Source organism: Colius striatus, chromosome 4 (genome assembly GCF_028858725.1).
Source record: "Colius striatus isolate bColStr4 chromosome 4, bColStr4.1.hap1, whole genome shotgun sequence".
NCBI classification, from domain to species: domain Eukaryota; kingdom Metazoa; phylum Chordata; class Aves; order Coliiformes; family Coliidae; genus Colius; species Colius striatus.
Window position 1 is genome coordinate 69,857,301 of NC_084762.1, and position 22,554 is coordinate 69,879,854.

The 22,554-nt window shown below is 37.9% G+C and overlaps 1 protein-coding gene across 1 annotated transcript in view; it reads right to left on the bottom strand.

Annotated features, from left to right (window-relative positions):
• CNGB3 (cyclic nucleotide gated channel subunit beta 3) overlaps positions 1-22,554 on the bottom strand; it is a 61,769-nt gene that overhangs the window by 18,016 nt on the left and 21,199 nt on the right. The window contains exons 4-10 of the mRNA XM_061994599.1: positions 12,101-12,255; positions 10,503-10,682; positions 8,732-8,940; positions 6,573-6,623; positions 4,882-4,968; positions 3,578-3,642; positions 913-1,035 (exon numbers count right to left, since the gene is read on the bottom strand). Coding sequence (XP_061850583.1) covers positions 913-1,035; positions 3,578-3,642; positions 4,882-4,968; positions 6,573-6,623; positions 8,732-8,940; positions 10,503-10,682; positions 12,101-12,255 — 870 coding nt within the window. The remainder of the gene's footprint in view (positions 1-912; positions 1,036-3,577; positions 3,643-4,881; positions 4,969-6,572; positions 6,624-8,731; positions 8,941-10,502; positions 10,683-12,100; positions 12,256-22,554) is intronic.

Here is a 22,554-nt window from a genome sequence, read left to right on the forward strand (position 1 = left end):
TGCAAGTGCAATGTATAGCTGATGTTCCCAAGACAGCTTTATGCCAGTCTTACTGCCCATTGGGCAAGGCATAACAAAGAAGTAGAGGAACACATCTCTAAGAAAAACTTGAAAAGTTGTTTGAAGGGTGATTTGTGGTAGCCATGATGTATTATATGTAGTTTTGCAAAGAATGTAATTAATGAACAAACTGAGCTTCTGTGGCTTTAACTATATTATGGCCTTGGAAAGAAATGAGCATTAATTCATCTGAACCTACTAGATATGTTTTTATATAACTACATACAAAATATATTGTGACACTCTAGCTTCCACTCCATCATCTTAATGAATGTCCCTTACTTGGCATCCAACCTAGTGCTGTCACAAGGATTTTGTGGAAGGGTGTGCCAGTATCCAGGCTTTCCCACTGGAGACACTGCTACATGTTTAAACATGACCTTCTCAAAAGATCAGAGAGAGTAGGTGGAATTTTTTCAGACTAATCACCATGGTGTTTAGAGGGACTAAACTGTTGCATTTTAATGACACAATGCTATGTGGCAGAAAAAAATATAAATCTATGCCTCTGGTTCCTTTGAGGGATTGTTCTACAATCCTAACAGTTCCCATGTGCATATGCAATCAGTAAGTTTAATTTATGACCCTTGTTGCTTTCTAAATGTTTAATTAAGTTAGTGCTTAGCACTGACTCATAAACCTATAAAAGCTCAAAGTGGTAAACTGATTATTCACAACACCTGCCCTCCAAATATATCTTAGTAATGAAAGCTGCTAATCAGCAGTCATGGTGCTAAAATTTTGCTTTCCGAGTGTTTGTAAAGTAAGGCCATCCTCTGCAAGCAAGGAAAGGAGGTGAATGCAGGAAGGAGCAAAATCAACAAAAAACTCTTACAAGAGAAAAAGACTTACATGTTTCCATTGCCATCGTACACCCATCTAGTGCTGCCAAGTCCTTCATAGTCTGAAGCCCAATAATACAGGCATGCGTTAATATGTAAGATAAACAGCAAGTATCCAGTTGTTCGAATGACCCTATAAAAGTCAACAGATTCTTGAAAAACAACTTATATTTTTTCTTCCTGTTAATATGGAACCCATTGGGGTTTTTTTGATCAACAATGGTTATGTTAAGCATGTTATGTTAAGCATTCACTAACATTCATATGGTTATGTTAAGCATTCACTAAGTTAAGCATCCCCATCTGTGTTGAGTCTATGGAAAAAAAAATAGCTGGCAATTACCTTTCTCATGTTTGTCCAAGGTCAAAGAAATGTCTTTCCTTGAATATTTGACATGGGGTAATTTTTAAATTATGGTTCCCAGAGGACTTTATAATCCACTTAGATTAACTGGCTGTGAGTATTTCAGAAATTTGAAGCTGTATAAATGAGGCTGGAGGGTACAAATTATTGTATTTGCCAAATTCTGTTCAAGATAAGCTCTAAACTTGTGAACTAAAGCCTACAGATGTCTGAGGTCAGAAATTTTTCTGCTTTACAAGAACCATGCTAGGAAGCCTGTGATTCACTCAATAGTATGATTTAGTGGCTACAGCAGGAGTTATATCATTCTTAATCCCAGTTCTTATGCTTATGGTCAGTTCTTTGAAGAACACCAGTGATGAACTACTCTAAGCACCAAGCAGCTTTCTGTTTAATACCATAATGATCTCATTGTATATCCTCTATTCAGTGCATGGGGATCAAAAGAAAGATCTGTATTTAGCTCTCCATTCAAATATTCATCCAGTTAAGGGATAAATAAGCGGGAAACGTACAGGACATGCCTAAACACATGGAGGCTGATAGAGAATAAGTTTATCTGCAACAGCTAGAAATCAGAGCGGTTTCCAGTGCATAGTAACTGAGTATGTGGGTTTAAAAAAATTAATAAGCTCTAAGTAAGTTAGGTTGGTAAACTAAGTTAATGGGAGATAAAATCTCTGTGCTTGCTTCTGTATTATGCACCCCTTTGCTGGGTCTTCAGGTGCCATCGCACATCCTCCTTTGCCTCTCCATGCCATATATATAGTCTTCTTTAGGATATTGACAAATTAGTGCCACTTCTGTGTTTAATTGTTGGTGTGCTTCTAGGACAGCCCTGTTAAGGGCTGCAAGTTACTGAGAATAGCACATAACTGATGTGATCGATTATTATTGCAGTATTGACTCTGCTTGTTCTTGTCCACAAGTTTGAATCCAGGCAAATGGACTCCTGAAGTCTGAGTAAAGGTTCTGGAAGCCTTTGCTACAATATGTATTTCTTTAGACACACATTGAATGAGTGGGTAAGATGGTAAGTTTTGCTAGGTCTAGTCCTCTATACTAATGAGATTGAGAAGGACATCCAGGCACCTACACTTGCTGTGTTGAAATTTAGTTTGACATTATCCAGTTAATTGATGCCTTATCACTCAAATGGTGACCATAATGGGGTCTCAGATCAAAATAACATTGCTACATTAAAGTAAAATGCTGTAGTTTGCACAAACAGCCCATAAATTTTAGGGTTTTTTAGCTCTCAAACCACAAAAGAATCTTCAATAATTGAAAGGGCAACTTAAGAATGAGTTTTATGGAGGTTAGCGTTTCAGAACTACTTTAGCAGAACTTTCAGACTTTTGTTTTATTATGCAGATATAATAAAATATGAAAGAGATGATACTTCAACCTCCTTTTTAAATTTAACTAGTTTCTGAATCTCATAAAATATCTCATTTGCAAAGTATAAATACAAAGTCCACCATTTAAGTGCAATAATCTCTGAAATAGATTCTTATTTCTGCCACAGCATACAAGAACAATCTGTGCCCCAAAACTGGGACAGGGAAAAATATCTATTGGTGTAAGAGTTGCACAAGATAAACTAGGACCGATGACATTAACAGTAGATGATAGTAACAGTGACACAGTCAATGGCTTCATTGGTTCTTAGCAGCATCGCTGACAGCTCAGAGGCTTATGAAACTTGCCATAACCTTACTCATGGGCTGCTTGAGTCAGATCCAAAATTCTTCCTGCCAAAGCAGAAGGTGAGAACATAGTGCAGTGGACAACAGTTATAATTACTATTTGAGATCTGTCTGGATTGATTCTCATTCCAAGTTTAGTCAATGCAGTGGGGGATCAAATTTCTGTGTCAGTTCATGGTGAGAGCATATTTGAAGAAAAATATTGACACAGGCTTAAGCTCATAACTCTTCTTAAATACAAATAAACAGCTTCTGAGTGTTTGGCACTGCTATTAGCAACCTAGAGTCTGCTTCTTAGTTCTTTCATCAAAGAAACTTCTTTCTCGTAACTTCTGATCAGTTAAATTTTGGCAGGAGCCTCAGTTTGGTGAACATTTTGCTTGAACCAGGCCAGCTGAATTGAGCTAAGTTTCAAATATGAGTGAAGCTTTACATTTCTTATTTTAATGATTGCAATAAAGATAGATGTTTTTAAAAATCTTAAATTGAACAGCTAGAGAAGTATCAAATTCCATCCAGTGCCTCACTGTCAGCTCGTGAAATCAAATCAAATGCATTCTATGCCAAGCTTTGCAAGCTAAAAGAGTTTAATAAGCACATACCTGTAGATGTAGGCTTTGTCAAGAATAGCTTCCAAACGATCATTAAACTCAAAGAAGGTGTTATGCTGAATGGAAAACAAATGAAAGTAATCCAATCACTATTCTTCACTACATGTCTTTTTATAATAATACTGACATTAGTTCACAGATACATTTTTAAAATAATGGATTTTTCAGTAGTCTCACTTTCTTTAAACCTTTAGTAAAAAGGTGAACTGCAAAGCAAAGAAGAAAATTGAGTTAAATATTGTTGTGAATGTTGGGTGTCTCATTAATCTGATTGTAGAAATAACCTTGATATTTAGGTCGGACTGCTGCAGGTGAATGACTTCAACTTCCTCAAACATAGAGAATTGCTTGAACAACTTTGTCAGAGAGAATTACATTCATAAAAATCCCCCTTTTCTCTTTATGAAATTCTCATAATTCTCCAGTAAATGATCATAGGTATCAAGAACCAAATACTAGATTATAACATCTAGCATCAATTTCTGCTGTATCGTATTAATACTTTGTATTAATTATTTATAGTTGACCTTTAGTGATAACACTTAATAGTCACGTGTAGCTTTTTTCTTTGGTTTGTTTAATACACTTCTATTTGCCTAATACTAGGTACTACTTAACTTTTCATTCTTTCATATTTTTTTTTGTTTCTGATTTGTAGAATGATGAGGTTTTGTTGTAAACCGAAACCCTTAATTCTCAGAGTTCCTATGTTTGCCCAAATTTAAATGAAAGCTGACTGTCAGAAATGGAATGTATTTAGCTGCAGAGTAGCCTGCTAGGTACTGTGAAATGCAGGAAGAGGGCTGCTGTGTAATCTCTTCTCAGCCCCTTGATTACACAACTCCAGATGTCTTTGGACTTCCTAACAAAAGTGTGTTTGTGCTTCTTCAATATGCTGTAAATAGTTTATGTTGTTCGTAAAATGCTCTTCTTTGCTTTTAAACAACTGTCATTACCAACAGAAGGGGAAAGTGCATTGGTATTAATCAATGATTGTAAATCAATTTTTTGATCTTTGAAAACTGAACAGGTAGTTTAATCTAATTTACATAATGGAAACTAACCAGCCTTAAACACAAAACACCTTTCAATAGTAGGAAATAATAAAGCCAGAAGAAAAAAATAACAGAATAAGGGCTTAATTTGCCTAATTTTTGTTGCTTTGTTTACTGATCTTGTAGCTTAGCTTGACGGTATTTTGCAATTTCATATTCCTGAGTATTATAAATGACTTTCCATTGGGTTGTAAAAACATTTATATGTGGTTAACCATCCATCACTAACAGAGGTCTTACCTTTAGCATCTTATTTGCTCTAAATGCTGGGTTAAATCCAAAGAAGAAGTATAAAACTTCAAATGGCAATACTGATATCACATCAAGCTGTTGAAGAGCAGAGAGGTCAATTTAAACTTCACAAAAATCATACTTACTTGCTGTCAAAAACCTACTTAGATTGCATCATGATTGCATATCATATTTGAACAGTCAGCATGCTAAGTCTGTAACTTCCCAAGTACTGGCAGGGAAGATTATCTCTTTGAAAACACCAACAGCTTTGCTCTGCCCTGCTTTTAAGTCCCCCGTGCCTGAGATTTTATTCTGTTTCATGAGGACTATTTACTGTATCTCAGATATTTGTTTACTAATACATTTTGTTATTTCAGTGACACTTCTGACAAGAGTAAAATTTGCCATGTGGCTGCTGAGTCGAGGTGGAGAGAGCACTCACAAGGACTTCTAACAAGTCCTATGGCTTTTAAAATCAGACTGGCTAAAGCAATCAGAGCAAAGAAAAGCTATGTCAAACCTGGCTTGGCTTTTTTAAAGATCCTATGATACCTTGCTCTGTCATTGATATTATTTGGGAACAAACGAGGGATGTAGAACTGTAGGCTTCATCTCACTGTAATCAGAAATGTCTTTACTCTGAGACATGTAACTCATGTTGGCAGCAACTAACCTGCAGCACTGACACTTTATTCCATGCAATTGAGATGCATTTACTACCTGAACTCTGGGAAGAAAAGCAAACCAAACCAAGAAAGTGTATGAGAACAGCCTTCTATGGTCTCTCCCCCTCTCTCAGGTAAATATCAAAGAGGAGGTAAAATTCAGTGAGAAGTACTTTAATATCAGTAACTGTTAATTCGTACTTAATCATATGACAAATTCCCAAATTCTATCTATATCTTGCACGTGGTGAGAACACTCAACTCCCATTAGGTTGTGCAGAAATCAAGAACACTAAATATACTGCGTCTGCAAGCTTAAATTAAAACCACACACATCCACTTGGTTCTCTTGCTGTTTATTCACATGCCTACATTGTGTACATCCTGCAATTTTGGACAGCCTAATCTCAAGTATTCAAGTAGTGATACTACAGTCACTTAGACAAATTTAACTCTGAAATAAGACAGATGTAAAAGTATGTACAGAATAGGGGATTTTAGAGATGTGGGCTCAGTGTCATAGAACTCTATGGAATTCAATAGACTGTTGACCAAAACAATATTTAGTAAAAAACTGAACAATTTTTAAAAATCAAATGCATTTTTTTTTACAAACTACTTTGAGCATCAAAAATCTTAGCTTGATTTTTATTTTATTTTTTTTTACTTGTGTAAGTGATGACGTATTTAGTACCATGAGGAACTTTAATGAATTTCTAGCAAACTGAGCTGTTGTCTTACAATGTGTGTGGGGATGACTTCACACAAATCCATAAAACCGGAGGTTTTATTAATTCTATTTAAAACCATGTATTTTTATCTAGAATCAATATTTATAATTATTCTGTTTTATAATTAATCATTGCTTATGAACATGACAATCTTCTGCTGGTGAGCACTGACATGCCATCAAGCCAATGCTTTCTGGTGATTTTCTTAAACCAAAAGTGATTTTCAATTAATGAAAAAAATCCTGTGAAATTTTACAGCCAGGACTTCCATACTGACATCAGTAACACAAGATCTGCTTACCCGAAACTTCACAGAGCTGTGGTAGAATTTTTTCATTTCCACTTTGTCGGACTACAGTGATAATGGAGAAAATGGCAGAGTCAAGAACAGAAAGTTTGCAATGAGCCTTTGCTACATGACAGAAATAATATTTGTTTTCTAATAGCAGAATGATAACAATTATATTAACAATGGTCTAAAATTATGAATGGAGAGATATCTGTAGGGAGAAATAGTACTTTTATTAGACCAGTTTATATTAGACAAATTTTATTAGACCTACTTGAAAAAAATCAGATTCATCTGGTGATTCTTAATTCAGGCCTCTGACCTAACAAAGTAAGTTACATTTTTCCCACAAATCTTCTCCATCAAGACATCTGTACCAGTTGGTGCTTGACCCAAATCCCTTCAATTTCAGGGCCAAAAAATGCAATTGAGTTCAACGGTTCCAGGAAAAATACAAAGAACATTTCTGATGGTGCTGTACAAAATTAGCTACTTGAGAGCTAGCATTAACATGCAAGCCTTATTAGCATTATAATAATCAACATTGCATTCATTAGTAATGATTAGCTATTTCTTTTTAAATTACTCTCCATGGGAACGACTTCTAATACTTTAATAAGAAAGGATAATCACAAATATCCAAAGAAATGTGTCTATTATTATACTTTCTGTATTTATACCAGAGACACTTGTAAATACCTTAAAAATCTTAAATATCTAAATGGTGAGTGTCAGTAGGTTGGGACATCTCTTTTTCTATTGGGGCTAGCAACAGGACAAGGGGTAATGGGATGAAGCTGGAACACAAAAAGTTCCACTTAAACATAAGAAAAAATTATTTCACTGTTCAGGTGAGAGAGCCCTGGCACAGGCTGCCCAGAGGGGTTGTGGAGTCTCCTTTCTTGGAGGTCTTCAAGACCCGCCTGGACATGTTCCTATGTGACCTGATCTAGGTGAACCTACTTCTGCAGTGGGGTTGGACTAGATGATCTCTAAAGGTCCCTTCCTACCCCTACCATTCTATGATTCTATGATCAGTTGAAGCATTAGACTAAATGCAGGAGATCTGGCAGTAGATGATCTCTTCAGGCATTAACATCTGTAAATTGTGCAACCAGATTCAAGGGAAATACAAGGTAAGCTTCCCATGTTAGAGTTTTAACCTTGTTCATAAAACCTGAGTTTTGGAGGATTTAGGCAATATTGCCAGTTACTGAATGTCATGGCATGGAAAAGTACTTTACGCTGCACTGCATTTAATATCTCTCCAAACTATATTTGCACAGTTTTATCTGAGACTCTTCTGCAAACATATCTTGTATGCACAATGTGTAAAATATTATGTAAAAGCACTGAACTAAAGCTAGTTCCAAATTACATTTGAGGATATATAATTTTGAATTTCCTGTCAGCTGACTCAGTAATGTCACACTGAAGTTATCTAAAATAATATTTTTCTTCATTAGGTTTTCTTCCATAAGAAATTAAAGAATCCAAAATAATGATGATTTTAAAGAAAAGTTGATGTTCTGGAATCCCTTTTGATCTCTTAAAGACAAACTTTTCCCTTTTTTTCAGAGATTTGCTGGGAGATTTAATTTGTATTTTCCCATAAAAAGGTAATACAAAAATAGTGTCAAGAAGAAAAATTGAATGTACAGGTTTTATCAAAAGAAAATATCTCTGTTTTCAAAGGATGCTGAAAATATAGGGATTTGCTCTGGTTTTGGCAAAAAAACCCTACAATCTCACAATCTGTAACAAAACACGTATATCCTGTCCAGCCCAGAATATGCAGTCTTCAACTAGGATCCTTGCACAAGGTGAATAGCAAGCTGAAAGTTTCACACAAATGTACAAAGACATGCATATAGGTATGAATATATAGTGATATAACTACTGATTCAAGTGAAGCTGCACTAATTTACTCCTGGTGATAAAGAGCTTTATTTCTGTTCCAAAGGCTCTCATTCATTGCTTCCAAAGAATGTAGACACTGGATATATTTCTTGCTGTCAAAATAGGAAAATTGAATGTCAATGGAGAATACCATAGGTATCCTTTGATAAGTAAAAAAGTTACATAGATTTGAAATAGCAGCAAAATATGTGTCAGACTACATGAAATGCCTGTAATGTGCTACCAGTGCAAATCCCCCTTCCAATACTTACTATTATATCTCCACCTTTTAAAAATTGCACTCGGGGCTGGAAAATCAGTAAGTCACACAAGTAGCAGATATCACAAATGATGTCTATGGTAAACCAATATATTGTGTTACTTGGGGTTTGATATGGAAACACAAAGCGAAGAGGAATAAACCAGCAATTCCAATTATAGGCGACTGTCACAAGCATGAGCCATGCTACGTAACGGCGATCTGAAAGGAAAAAACATTGAATTTACAGGCATGAGTTTAGAATCTTCTCTCTTCTTCAAAACACATTTGTTCCACTGCAATCTCTGAGAATGTTTCTGCCCAGAGCAACCTACCATTCTCTCTTTTTTTCAATAGCACAGGCTGCTAAAGTGATATAGGCTGGAAATAGGAGTCAAAGAATTTGCAAAAGGGAAAAAGGATGATTTTATGAAAGTGTTATATTTTAGCAAGGAGCCGCTTTTGCTTGGTAACAGGAGGAGGGGTTGCAGTCAACACCCAGTAAAGAGTTCTTGGTCTTTCCCCTGGCTCTTGGGTTCAGACTCACCTCCGGCCTGGCTGTGCCAATCTGATGCCTCTGCCATCACTATTTAGGGACAGGAATTTGACGTGCTTGGGAGGAGATGTAAGAGTGTTACAAGATGGACGTGACCAGGCGGACTGCACAGTCAGAGAAGGAGGAAGGAAGGAAGGAGGAGCACCAGACCAGAGACCCCTCTGCAAGCCATGGTGAGAACACAGGCTGTACCCCTGCAACACATGCCGGGCAATGGCAGGACTGAGAGCCACCAGCAGCTCTGCGTCAGTGCGCCCGGATGGGCGAGAGACTGTGTGAGGAGGCAGCCATGGCACAGGCCATGTTGGAGAGCCTGCAGGCAGCAGAGCAGACCCACACGAGAGGTGGAGAGGAGCTGCAGCCTTTGGGATGAACACATGTCAGAGTGGCCTGTTCAGGGCTGTCGGGTGTGTGAGGTACCCTGCAGAGGTAAAGGGAGGACTGTTTTGGAGCCCACCTGCCCTGAGGAGAGACAAATGGCAGAAGCTATCAGGAATAGACTGACTGAAACCCCCATTCCCTGCACCTCTGAGCTGATCAGTAAGGGAGGAGAAAAAGACACCGAGATCAGGGCTCTGAGCCCAGGAAGAGGGGAGGGCTGGGGAGAAGGTGGTCTTAAAGGGCTGGTTGTACTCTTCATTGTTGTACCACTCTGTGTTGATTATGTTTTGGGGTAATATGGTTATGTTTTGGTTGGTGTTGGATTAAATTATTTTTTGTTTTCTTCCCCAAGCCGAGTAGCCTGGTCTGTTTTATCCTGGACCATAAGTGGCAATTAAGCTCTCCCTGCCCTTTGGCAATTCTCAAGCCTTTGGTACTTCAGTTTAATCGTGGTCTTTTGTCCCTTGATGGATCTAAAACAGGACAGAAAGCATACTGAATTTAATGCATCTGAATAAACTTGAGACATTTTGCATGCTGATGGCGTATGTTATACCTGACTAAAGAATTATTTGGCCCATTGATGGGACAAACTCTAGACCGAGAATCAGAAGATTTGGTTTTAATTGTGGTTGGCTTGCACACCAGCTTTGTGCATGCCATCTTTACAGCTGTTGTAATTTTTCATTTTCCACTGTTTGGAGTAAACATTCTTTAAGGCAGGATCTATGCATCCCTCTTCATTGCAAACTGGAATATGGATCTTACGGTAGCTCACAGGTGCTATGTAATACTAGATTGCTTCAGTACACTTTTAGCCCATTCTACTGCATAGCTTTTATTTTACCTGTGTATGAGTCTATGCTTTCTGGTAGCTGCAGATAATCCATATATTTTTTCAGTGGAGGTTTTTTGAATTTGCAACACAGCATATCACAGTAATGTTCCTCCTCTGGCTTTGCTTCTGCATCCTCTTTCTTTTCTTGTTTTTTTTCTTCTTTTGGTGGGGGTGGAGGCTTCTTTGGTGCTAGACACATTCAATACCACAAAGGATGACATTTTAATAATGGCTCAATTACTACACCCTGTTTTAACATTTACATGAACCTCATCATGATAAAAACATTTGTCAGTGACTCAAACTAAAATTCATTATAAGACCAAATGCATTAGAAAACAGATTGGATAAAAAAAATCACTATTGATATAATCATGTACATCGGCAATCAAGAACATATATATATATACATATATATATATATACACACACACATAAATAAGTATATGCATATTACTGTATTTCCTTGGACACTGCTAAGAAATACTGTAATTCATAATTCAGCATTCATTAATGTAACTGGGCATTTCTCTTCATGTGACTGTTGCAAACAATGCATACAGTTAGACTGCAGATAAGAAAAGATGTCTGTGCCGTGGGCTGATCTCTTCCCTCCCTGTGACCTTATATGAAAGATGCAGCAGGTGAAACTAATGGGAAGTCTGTGGTTTGGTGTATTTCTAGCCTTATAAAAGTCTTGTGACACTCCTTTAAGCCCAGTTCTGCCATCTTTGGTATGGATAATTTTGTCAAGACATTAATCCTGGAGGTATTACCTCTGAGTAGGATAAACAGTTTTTAGAAGTAAAGTAAAAATTGGATCTATAATGATTTAGGAAATAAATGATTGTGAAGTTCTACAACAAGAACAAAAGAGGTAAATGAACAAAGAAATTATTTAATTAAAAAAAAAATCTTTTATCAGCTGGTATAGCTTATAATACTTCAGACACTATCTTTTAGAGCTTATTAAAAAAACCCTAAGCAATAAGCATCCTCTAAAAATATCAGGATATAAAATCACAACACAATTCCTTGTGAAAAGGAAAAATAAAAGTCAAACTTTCCTGTGAAGAGGAAAAATATAATATATGGTTTATGTTTCATATCTTGTCAAAAGTGAGTGTTTAATTAATTTCAGATGAGTTTTCTCTATTCAAAGCATGTGCTTAGAGTCCTCAATGTGTCTGGAAGATTGCTGCCATGGCTAAAATTTTATTTACTTTAACACAGCAAATGTAATCTGAGTGATTCATATCTACTGATAAGACATGTATGTTTCTTCACAGGTCTCACATTCATATCCATGAATAAACATATCTAGTAGCTATTTTAAAATATAGAAAACTACTTTACAGGGATGATTCAAGACATTGCCAAAGGGATTTTTCCCAAATTATTCACAGATGGGATTCAATGAGAACTCATACCTAAGAACTTACTGGGCTTACTGTAGCTAATATGGGTAAGTTGACTTCATAGGACACAAACTAATCCATAACCATGCCGTGCTTACTTATAGATTTTATCATAGTATTATCTGTTCTCATGAAATCATGTTCATTTTTAAACTCAACAAATGCACAGCTATTTCTAGAGTCACTTACAAGCTGTAGGACTGCCTTCTGGGGAGGACAGCACTGGGTCTTTCAGCTTTTCCTTATAGACTGTTGCCCTTTCCCGCATTTTTCTGACAATCTCTTGAAGCTGAGCATCAGCGTACTCGTTGGTTTGGAAATGTGAAGGTGGTGGCTGCTGTGTACTAATTAAAATGAAAGGAAAAAAGCTTAATGTACTGGAAAGTAATGGAAGGAAACAGTGCTAATTCTATATCTGAGCAGAAGTCAGGCAGAAAGAATCCATTTTTATTGGACACAGTGACACACTTAATGACTTCCCACTGATGCTTTTCACCAAGGTACATACCAAGTGGCTATGTAAGGGCTAGAGCTTATCCGATGTATTCACTAAGTTACAAGACATGCTTTTTCCATTTGCCCATGAAAGTGTACTCATTATTATATGGTAATATCCTAATGATGACAGGACATAATCAAGTTAAAGACTGATGTGCAGGTGGAGGAAGAGGGGCTATGCTTACTTTATGTTTTCAGGAAAATTTATTTCATCTAGGTTTTGTTATGGATATTTACTAACACAGGTAAAAATGGCATCTGTTTCACTAAGTGGAAACAAAACACTGGTGGTGTTGCTAAAGTTTCCTCAGTTTCAACTTTTACTCAGGGTCATAGTAACAATAAGGACATTCCAGTACCCACAGCATATCTTCAAACCTAAGGACTGATGATTTTCAAACACCTGTGAACACATACTGCACTGAAATGAATTCTTTTAATGGGATCTATGCATGCAGAACAGGAAATTACAAAATCTAGATAACGGTGATTCTTGAGTAACTTTTTTTGTGCTTATTCATATTTGAAATTTCATCCTCAATTACTTGCTGTCTGATTATATATGCAAACTGGGACTGATTTGGAGTGCCACCCAACTGGCAACTGGGCCATGAGTTTGGACTGTATCCTAAACTTAACACTTATCGGATGGTGTCACACACTTTTGTCACAGCTGCTTGGAGATGGCTGTGACTGGCCTGGGACAGCTCAATGTGTCTTCCCACACAGGTCATAACTGCCTTGTACTGAAACCTTGCTAGCTATGCCCAATACAGGGAGTACAGCAGAGTATTGCTCTTTCTTTCTTAACAGTTTTTAAGCCCTGTCTCAATTACTGTGGAGATGTGAATGTCATAGCAAGGGAAGATCTTGACTAAGAGTGAAGCCTGCCTAAAATGTCTACATTTTTAGAAGAACTTCCCAAAGGTGAGTAGAGAGGAGGTGGTATGACAGTGCCTTGAGTAGGGAAGAAATAAAAAAACCACTGCAAAGTGGTCTTTGAATAAACAATGTAGCTTCTCAAGACCTAAACCTGCTTTGAAGTTCCTAATAGAAGGAGCTGTAACTGAAGAATGGAGAATGTCAGAGTGGAATGTGTGTAGCAGTTTTCTGGAGACACAACATGTATCATGGTACCCAAGGAAGTACAGTTTAAGGATGTGAAAATTCTTCAGCAATAAAGCCATTGGATAAAATGGAGTCAAGCTTTTAAAATCAGAAGCAGCAGAAGTCTGGAAATATGTGCTTATCATTTCTCTAATTTGAGTTTCTGTAGTGTCTATTTCTTAGAACTCCCCAGATAGGAAATTAATCAAACAGTTCTGATACATTTTGTAATCTCATCGTAGTTCCTTTTGTGTCACATATTCCCTTTGCTCAGGCCATCTGCAGTGTAATGAAATCCTTTCTTGTTTTGAGCTAACATGTCACAACTAATTTTTCAGCTTCTATGCAAAGAATTTAAAATAATTCTTATTTCTTGCTGTTGCTGAGTTTGCTCAGGGCATTAGCTATCTCACAGTAAAATACACTTAGCACTATTGTCGTGCCAAAGGCCTCTTCTGTCTGCTTTCTAGGGATAAGCTATAAACTATGTGGGGTTTTTTTTGTTATTTCACAGTATTTCCACTAAAAAAGTCATGAATTGGTGTTTTATCATTGCAATATAGCCTACAGGAATCATGTTATTATTTGATACTGTTATAACCTATGTGAATTTGTTTAAAGTTAGTTGCCCTGCAGTTGATGAGAAATTGATTTTTCCTTGGGCTGCTTCTCATTTGGTTTGTATTATCTCCTTCTCTATTATTTTCTAGTAGTGAAATGCTAACTTTAAATTTTCTCTGGTTAATACAGATGGAAGAGGCTGCATGTTGAACACTGATAATTTTAAAATGTATATTTTATATGTGCTTTGTGTGGGGATGCATTATTAATTGTATTGACTAATGAAACCCATTCAAACTTTATTAAAACCCTTTTAATATACTTATCTAAATCTCTTGCATTAGGTTGTGCTAGGATTTGTTTCTAAGCTGATACGATGTTCTTTTAGCAAATTGGACACTGATCCTTGTACATATGTTACAATAAGACTAGGACTATGTTACGTACTACACAGTATACTCCTTTACAGAGCTGAAATGTTTATTCCTTGCAGAAGTAATAATTTCATGTGGGCTAGGAAATGAAAAAGTCAGGACCACAATTTGTGTACTGTGTACACAGTTTTTTTATGACTCAAACATATTTTGTTTAACAAAAGCAACTTATGTAGCAATAGAAATATAACAATAATGTACTTTTCTTAAGATTTTATTTTTTAGGTTTGTAATTTTACCTTGTAGGTTTAAACTTGTTTGTTTAGTGAATAAAATGACAGTACCTTATTTCTTCTCATGCCAAGAGAAAAGATTTAGATGCATAGTGGAAGAAAATGGCCTTGAAAGAATAGGCCATAGAAATACTGTGTTGTGTGTGCTAACATATATTACATCTGTTAAGTTGTGTGTCTTGGAAGTTTTCTGCATTGAGTTCAGACAAAACAAGGATCAAGAAATGCAATAGGTTCTTTCAGAATAAACAAAGTTTATCCTCTTCTAAGTTGCAATCTAGAGTTTAATTCTGTCTTGCTTTTTGGCCATGTTCAGGAAATACCTGAGTTCAATTCCATCTCTTATCTACCAAGTGACTCCTGGGAAAATGTATTTCATACAGGTATGCTGCTGCCTGAAAAAAATCCATACTACTTTTTGCTGATTCCAGTAATAAGCTTTCTTCTTGCAACACCTAAGAAACTTTCTCCTGTCTACCTGGAAATAAAACTCTTGATCTTGCAAAAGAACTTCTATTGCTTTTGTTGAGTACTGAAACTATGATTTGTCATTGTATTTACAACCTGTGTCTTGAAAAAAATATTTTATTTTGAATAAATGATGGAGAATCTCAACTTTGAACAGTCAGTTTTCAGAAGGATGTGCCAAAGCATAGCTATACAAATTTCCACAAAACTTGCTAGTATATCTGACAAAAATGTCAGTGAAAGAAAAACGTAGTATGAAGGGTATTGATTCAAAAACACATCCTCAACGTGCTGATAATCACACCGTGGGTAATGTTATAGAAACCAGAACCCTCTATCTATCCCCAGTTCTGAGTCTAAGCTCACACATCCTAAATGAGTAGGAAATCTAATGTTTCCCTGCTTTGTGCAGGATTTGAGTTCTTCAAAAAGCTAACTTTAGCTATTCTGATTATGCTCCCTTTATATTCCATAGAAGGCTTCTCTGAGGAGAGGTTCAGAAGGACTAAAACTTGTTTCTGCTCTCAATTGTCTGTGGAAGGACCCTATTCTTCTCCTTTACCTGCACAGGAACCCGATGGAGTGTTAGGAGCTAGCTGTAGTATTTTTTTAATGATGTTGGAACAAAATGTAGCAGTGTGTTAATGATATTTGATAGGACATTGGGTTTGGAACATTAAAAAGTAAGACTCATTTCTACATAGGAAAAATTGAATTATTTAGTCTCTGCAATAGAAACAAGAAAAAATGTAATGCTACAGAATGCAGACATGCATTTGGAAAGAAATTGTAAGAATTCCTTTTGTAAAGGGTGGGACCATCAGTTGCAGATGACAAAAAGATAAATATTGAAGTGTTTTAGTCAATAACCTCGTGCCTATGAGCCATACTATAATCTGTCCATGGAAAACACAGATGCAAATATAACCCTAGAAAGCATCTGACATAGTGCCAGTGAAGGAAGAATTAGTGTTGGTATATAAGCCAATGGTGAGAGTCATTCTGACCAGCTACACTCAAAAGGTGAATTCACATAGAAAGCTGTATAAAGTCTCTTTCAGTGATCAAAGCTACTGGGAACGTGGCTTTAAAAAAGATAGCAAAGTATACTGTGAGGCAATTGGCCATAAATTAAAATCTGGTGGAGACCTATGTAGGGAAAAGAGATATTTGAGCTGAGGAACAATATTGCAGTAAGAATAAATGTGAATAGAAACACCACAGATGAGTATGAGTTAAAGATCTGAACAAAGTTTCTAAACTTTTAAAAATTGAGATTCTAGACAGCCTCTAATATGAGTGAGAGGCAGTTGAAAGAAGCGTGACACACTTTAAGATTATATTAGCTAAGATAATGGAAACTTTTACAGGCATTGATTCCTAGGAATGTAAGAGAATATATGCAGCACAACAGGAAATTTTTTTCAGCAACCAAACTTGAAATATATAAAGGTTTGGAAAGTGAATGAGTGAATTAACTTGTATAGGTACTCCCTGGTCCACTACTACCAAAAATCTCAACAGCTCAAGTGCTAATTAAGTTTCTAAGATAAAGGTATTATCTTACAGTTTTGAAACAAACTCTTGATATGTTAGATTCCATGGAATTTTAAAAAAGCTCTTAATTTTCATTAGCAGTTTTGAAATCTTCCTCTGTCTCATCATCTCTTCTTTTTGAGAGAGATTCATCTTCATTGGTCCAGAAGATCATATCGCTATTTGCTGAATATTTTGAAATACTAGCAGTATATTTACGTTTTTGGTTAAAAAAAAAGCAGCATTTTAATTTTATTTCTATTTATGGTCAAGTTATTATTCACCATGCAATTTGAATTTAAACTCCTTACTTTTGCCCTACTATCTATTTTCTTACATATTTTATTAATTTAAACATAATAATATAATAATATTTGAGTAGGTTTTGAATGTGTGTAGAGGGAAGAATAGGTCATAAACCTTTATAAGATTAATGTGGATGCATTGTAAATAAATCTTTCAATTTTAATTCATGACTTTCCCTTAGTTCAGAGTCTTTGTACAAACATAATGCTCATTTGGGCACTAATCAAGTGTTCTTGAAATAAAATGCACCCAGCTCTTATGTATTCACACAGCAAAATAGATACAGAAGCAACAATGTTAAAGAAATGCACTATCTTCCATAATTGTGTACTGACTTTGGACTCTGAACAAACTTCTTGATGCAGTGCAGGCTGAAATCTGATCATCTAGGCTGCATGAGATTCCTTCTCTTTAGTTCAAAGGTTTGTCACAGCAGCTTCTTTGACAATCTTCCTAAGTTATTCAATCACAATAGGTTGTGAATCCTCTAATCTTCTTTACAGTACTCTCTAAGGAGGTCCGTGTCAATGCTGAACACATGGATCTCTCACTGAGATACCAGATTATAATGTGAACAAGATTTTATTTTAATTAGTAATTTTGCAATATGAACTATGCAAAAAAAAAAAGTAGTATTAATGTTGAAGATAGCAATTAACTTTGAAAATCACCTTTTCTTAATGTCACTGGTGATATAAAGTTGTTTAATTCCACTGGATATTCACTATGATGTAAATAATAGGGGCGATATAATTTTTTACACTAATCTCTTTAGAATAAAAGTATAATATTCTAAGAAAGAACCATAGGATAATAAGTGAAGCAATCTTGCCTTATTTATTTCCTTATCTTGAACTGTTGTATCATTGGGGCTTTCTATCTGTGATTAAATCTGTGTAGTGCATCTGCCTTTTATAAGAAATTTTAAAATGTATTTCTTATCATATACACATAACAAATATTACATTAAAATATTTAAATGTAAACATAACAGTGGCATAAAGTAATAATAATTTATAACTAAGGAAAAAAATATGATCCAATGCTGCACAAAGTTCATGACACAGCACAAATCCTTCTTCTAACATTGTATTCCTCACTTTTTATTAATACAGAGGGAATAAAATGTTAAAATAAAAACTCTATATTTCCCATAGTAAATTTTGGAAAATAAATTGCAATAAAATGTCTCAAACTTGAAAACCTTAATTTTCAGTAGATTCTTTCAGTTATGATTTGTTTTCATATAATACCTAAAGAAAAAATTGCACAAGAATGGCACTGTAGAGAACTTTGGGACATCCTGTAATGGTGCTTCGCACAGCGCAAAGGAGGATGATACACATCTCTGCTATTCCTGACAGATTCTTGTCTAACCTGTTATTAAGTATGTGTAGTGATGACTATTCTATAATCTCCCTAAATCATTTATTTTAGTGGATTGCTAGCCTCATTATATATTTTTTTTTTTTTTCTCAACATGATTGTCTCTTGGTACAATTTGTCCTATCCCTTGTGAAGATGGGATAAAATGAGTAGTCATAGAATCATAGAATCATAGAATGGTAGGGGTTGGAAGGGACCTTTAGAGATCACCTAGTCCAACTCCCCAGCAGAAGCAGGTTCACCTAGATGAGGTCACATAGGAACATGTCCAGGCGGGTCTTGAAGACCTCCAAGGAAGGAGACTCCACAACCCCTCTGGGCAGCCTGTGCCACTGCTCCCTCACCTGAACAGTGAAATAGTTTTTTCTTATATTGAAGTGGAACTTTTTGTGTTCCAGCTTCATCTCATTACCCCTTGTCCCATTGCTAGCTAAAGCAAAAAAGCTAAAGCTAAAGTCCCTTCTCTTTTATCTTTGTCGTGGTTTAGGCCCATCAGGGAACAAAGGCCACGATTAGCCTCCAGAACCGAAGAGGCTGAGGATTGCTCGAGGGCAGGGAGAGCTTAATTGCCGCTTAAGGTTCAGGACAAAACAGACCAGGCTACTCGGTTTGGGGAAGAAAACAGAAAATAATTTAATGCAACATCAACTAAAGCATACCCCCAAAAACCCAAAACATAACAAAAATGAAACAACACAGAGTAATACATCAAGGAAGAGTCCAACCAGCCTTTTTAAGAACACCTTCTTGCCACACCTCCCCTCTTCCCAGGCTCAGAGCCCTGATCCCGGGGTTTTTACCTTGCCCCCTCCGAACAGTTTGGGGGGGCAGGCAGTGGGGGTTTCAGTTAGTCTGTTCCCGATAGCTTCTGCCGTTTGTCCCTCCTCAGGACGGGTGAACTCCACGCCAGTCCTCCCTGCAAGTCCGTGGGGTAACTCACACACATGGCAGCCCTGCACGGGCTGCTCCGACGCGCACTTATCCCAAAGGCTGCAGCTCCTCTCTGCCTCTCGTGTGGGGCTGCTCTGCGACGTGCAGGCTCTCCAACACGGCCTGGGCCATGGCCGTCTCCCCACACAGTCCCTCGTCCGTCCAGGCTCACTCACATGGAGCTGCTGGTGGCTCTCAGTCCTGCCACGGATCTCCATAGGTTTCAGGGGCACAGCTTGCATTCTCACCACGGCTTGCAGAAGGGTCTCTGGTCTACTGCTTCTCCTTCCTTCCTCCTTCTCTGGCTGAAGGGTCCACGTGGTCGCCTCCATCTTATATCACTCTTACACCTCCTGCCTTGCATTTCAAATTCCCGTCCCCTAAATAGTGATGGCAGAGGAGCCAGATTGGCCCAGCCGGGCCGGAGGTGGGTCTGAACCCAGGAGCCGGGGGAGAGTCCGCATACTCTTTACCGGGTCTTTACTGCAACCCGCTCCCCCTGTTACTAAGCCAAAAGCTGCTCCTTGCTAAACCAGAACAATCTTTTGTTTTGCTGTTTGGAAATTTTAATTTTCTTTCAGTGTTTCCAGTTTGTTGGGATTTTTTGGGCAAAGAAAATTGGGAAAAGGGTAATTAGTTTTGATGACTAAGAATATGAGTTAATTTTATAACTTTCAATGTGCAGAGGTGTGAGCAGCTGAATAAGAATCTTTTAGCTTTAGGAAGCTTAATTTAACGGAATCACAGAATCTCAAGGGCTGGAAGTGACCTCAAAAGATCGTCCAGTCCAGAGCAGGACCACCTAGAGTAGGTCAACTATGCACAGAAGGCCAAAGTACTGAATGTCTTCTTTGCTTCAGTCTTTATGGCCAAGGCTGACCCTTGGGAAGCCCAGTCTGGCAAGGATAACAGGATGGCCAGGACAGCAGAGGACTTGCCCTGGGTGGAAGAAGTTAAAGACTTGTTGGCCAAGCTTAAGGCTCATAAGTCAATGGGTTCTGATGGGATATATCCTAGAGTGCTGAGAGAGCTGGCTGATGTGATTGCTAAGCCTCTCTCTATCATTTTTGAACAATCACTGAGGACAGGTGAAGTGCCTGACTACTGGAGAAAGGCCAATGTCACACCAGTCTTCAAAAAGGGCAAGAAGGATGACCCAGGAAAATACAGGCTGATCAGCCTCACCTCCATCCCTGGAAAAGTGATGGAACAACTCATCCTGAATGTTATCACTGAACATATGAAGGATAAGATGGTTTTCAGGGGGAGTCAACATGACTTCACCAAGGGGTTTGTCTAACCTGATATCCTTCTATGAGTGCATAACCAGCTGGCTAGATGAGGGGAGAGCAGCGGATGTCATCTACCTTGACTTCAGCAAGGCTTTTGACACTGTCTCCCACAACATCCTCATCAGAAAGCTCAGGCAGCGTGGCTTGGATGAGTGGACAGTGAGGTGGATCGAGAGCTGGCTGAATGACAGAGCCCAGAGGGTGGTGATCAATGGCACAGAGTCGAATTGGAGGCCTGTGGCCAGTGGAGTTCCACAGGGATGGATTCTGGGGCCAGTCTTGTTCAACATCTTCATCAATGACCTGGATGAGAGGACAGAGCGTACCCTCAGCAATTTGGCTGATGACACCAAACTGGGAGCACTGGCTGATTCCCCAGAAGGCTGTGCTGCCATTCAGTGGGGTCTCGACCAGCTTGAGAGTTGGGCAGAGAGGAACCTCATGAGGTTCAACAAGGACAAGTGCAGAGTCCTGCATCTGGGAAGGAACAACCCCACACACCAGTACAGGCTGGAGGTTGACCTGCTGGAGAGCAGCTCTGCAGAGAGAGACCTGGGAGTCCTGATTGATAATAAACTAACCATGAGCCAGCAACGTGCCCTTGTGGCCAGGAAGGCCAATGACATCCTGGGATGCATCAAGAAGAGCGTGGCCAGCAGGACAAGGGAGGTTCTGCTCCCCCTCTATTCTGTCCTGGTGAGGCCTCATCTGGAGTCCTGTGTCCAGTTCTGGGCTCCTCAGCTCAAGAGGGACAGAGAACTTCTGGAGAGAGTCCAGCACAGGGCCACCAAGATGATCAGGGGAAGGGAACATCTTTCATACGAGGAAAGACTGCAGGAACTGGGGCTGTTTAGTCTGGAGAAGAGGAGATTGAGGGGTGATCTTATTAACATTTATAAATATCTAAAAGGTGGGTGTCAGGAGATTGGGACATCCCTTTTTTCTATAGTAGATAGTAACAGGACAAGGGGTAACGGGATGAAGCTGGAACACAAAAAGTTTCACTTAAACATAAGAAAAAACTATTTCACCATGAGGGTAACAGAGCTGTAGCACAGGCTGCCCAGAGGGGTTGTGGAGGCTCCTTCCTTGGAGGTCTTCAAGACCCGCCTGGACATTTTCCTGTGTGACCTGATCTAGAAGAACCTGCTTCTTCAGGGTGGTTGGACTAGATGATCTCTAAAGGTCCCTTCCAACCTCTACCATTCTATGATTCTATGAACTAGCAATGGTAAAAATAAAAAAGTTGGTCCATTGTTGGGGTCCCTGGCAGACTTCACAATATACTAAACTGTACTATTGTTGCCTATGCTAATTATGTAAAATTAATTTGCTGTATCAACTTTGTTGCAATTCAACCAACTTTGTTGCAATTCTACCTTCATCAGTGGCAAAATGCTGTACAGCCATCTGCATAGGAATTCCTCTCTTATAGGTTTCACAGTATTACAAAGAAATATAGTGAGAGAGAGAAAGAAGCCAGTCCTCTGAGATGACTTCCAATAATGTCTCTCTAAGATCATCCTTTCTCCTTCTGCAATCTGCTGCTATTTTCTTTTCCAAATTCAGCCATAAAGTATGCATATTCCCTGTGGACAACGGTCATTGTACATCTCCTCCCAAATATCGTTTATCTAAGACACTGAATAAGTCTGGACTGCCAAACACCTTTGACTTCTCATCCTCATAGCTCTGCTTGTCACTGTTTCCTCTGTTCCTCTTTTGTGCTGGACATCATGGGATGTTTTCATCTTAAATAGTTGCTACTTGGAAAATGGGTAAATAACTGCAGACCGTGATTTAATAAAAAGTGTTGTACAAGATCAATGATAGTCATGAATACTTACACTTGTCATGAATTAATAATGTTTTCCTTTACTAAATGAGAATAA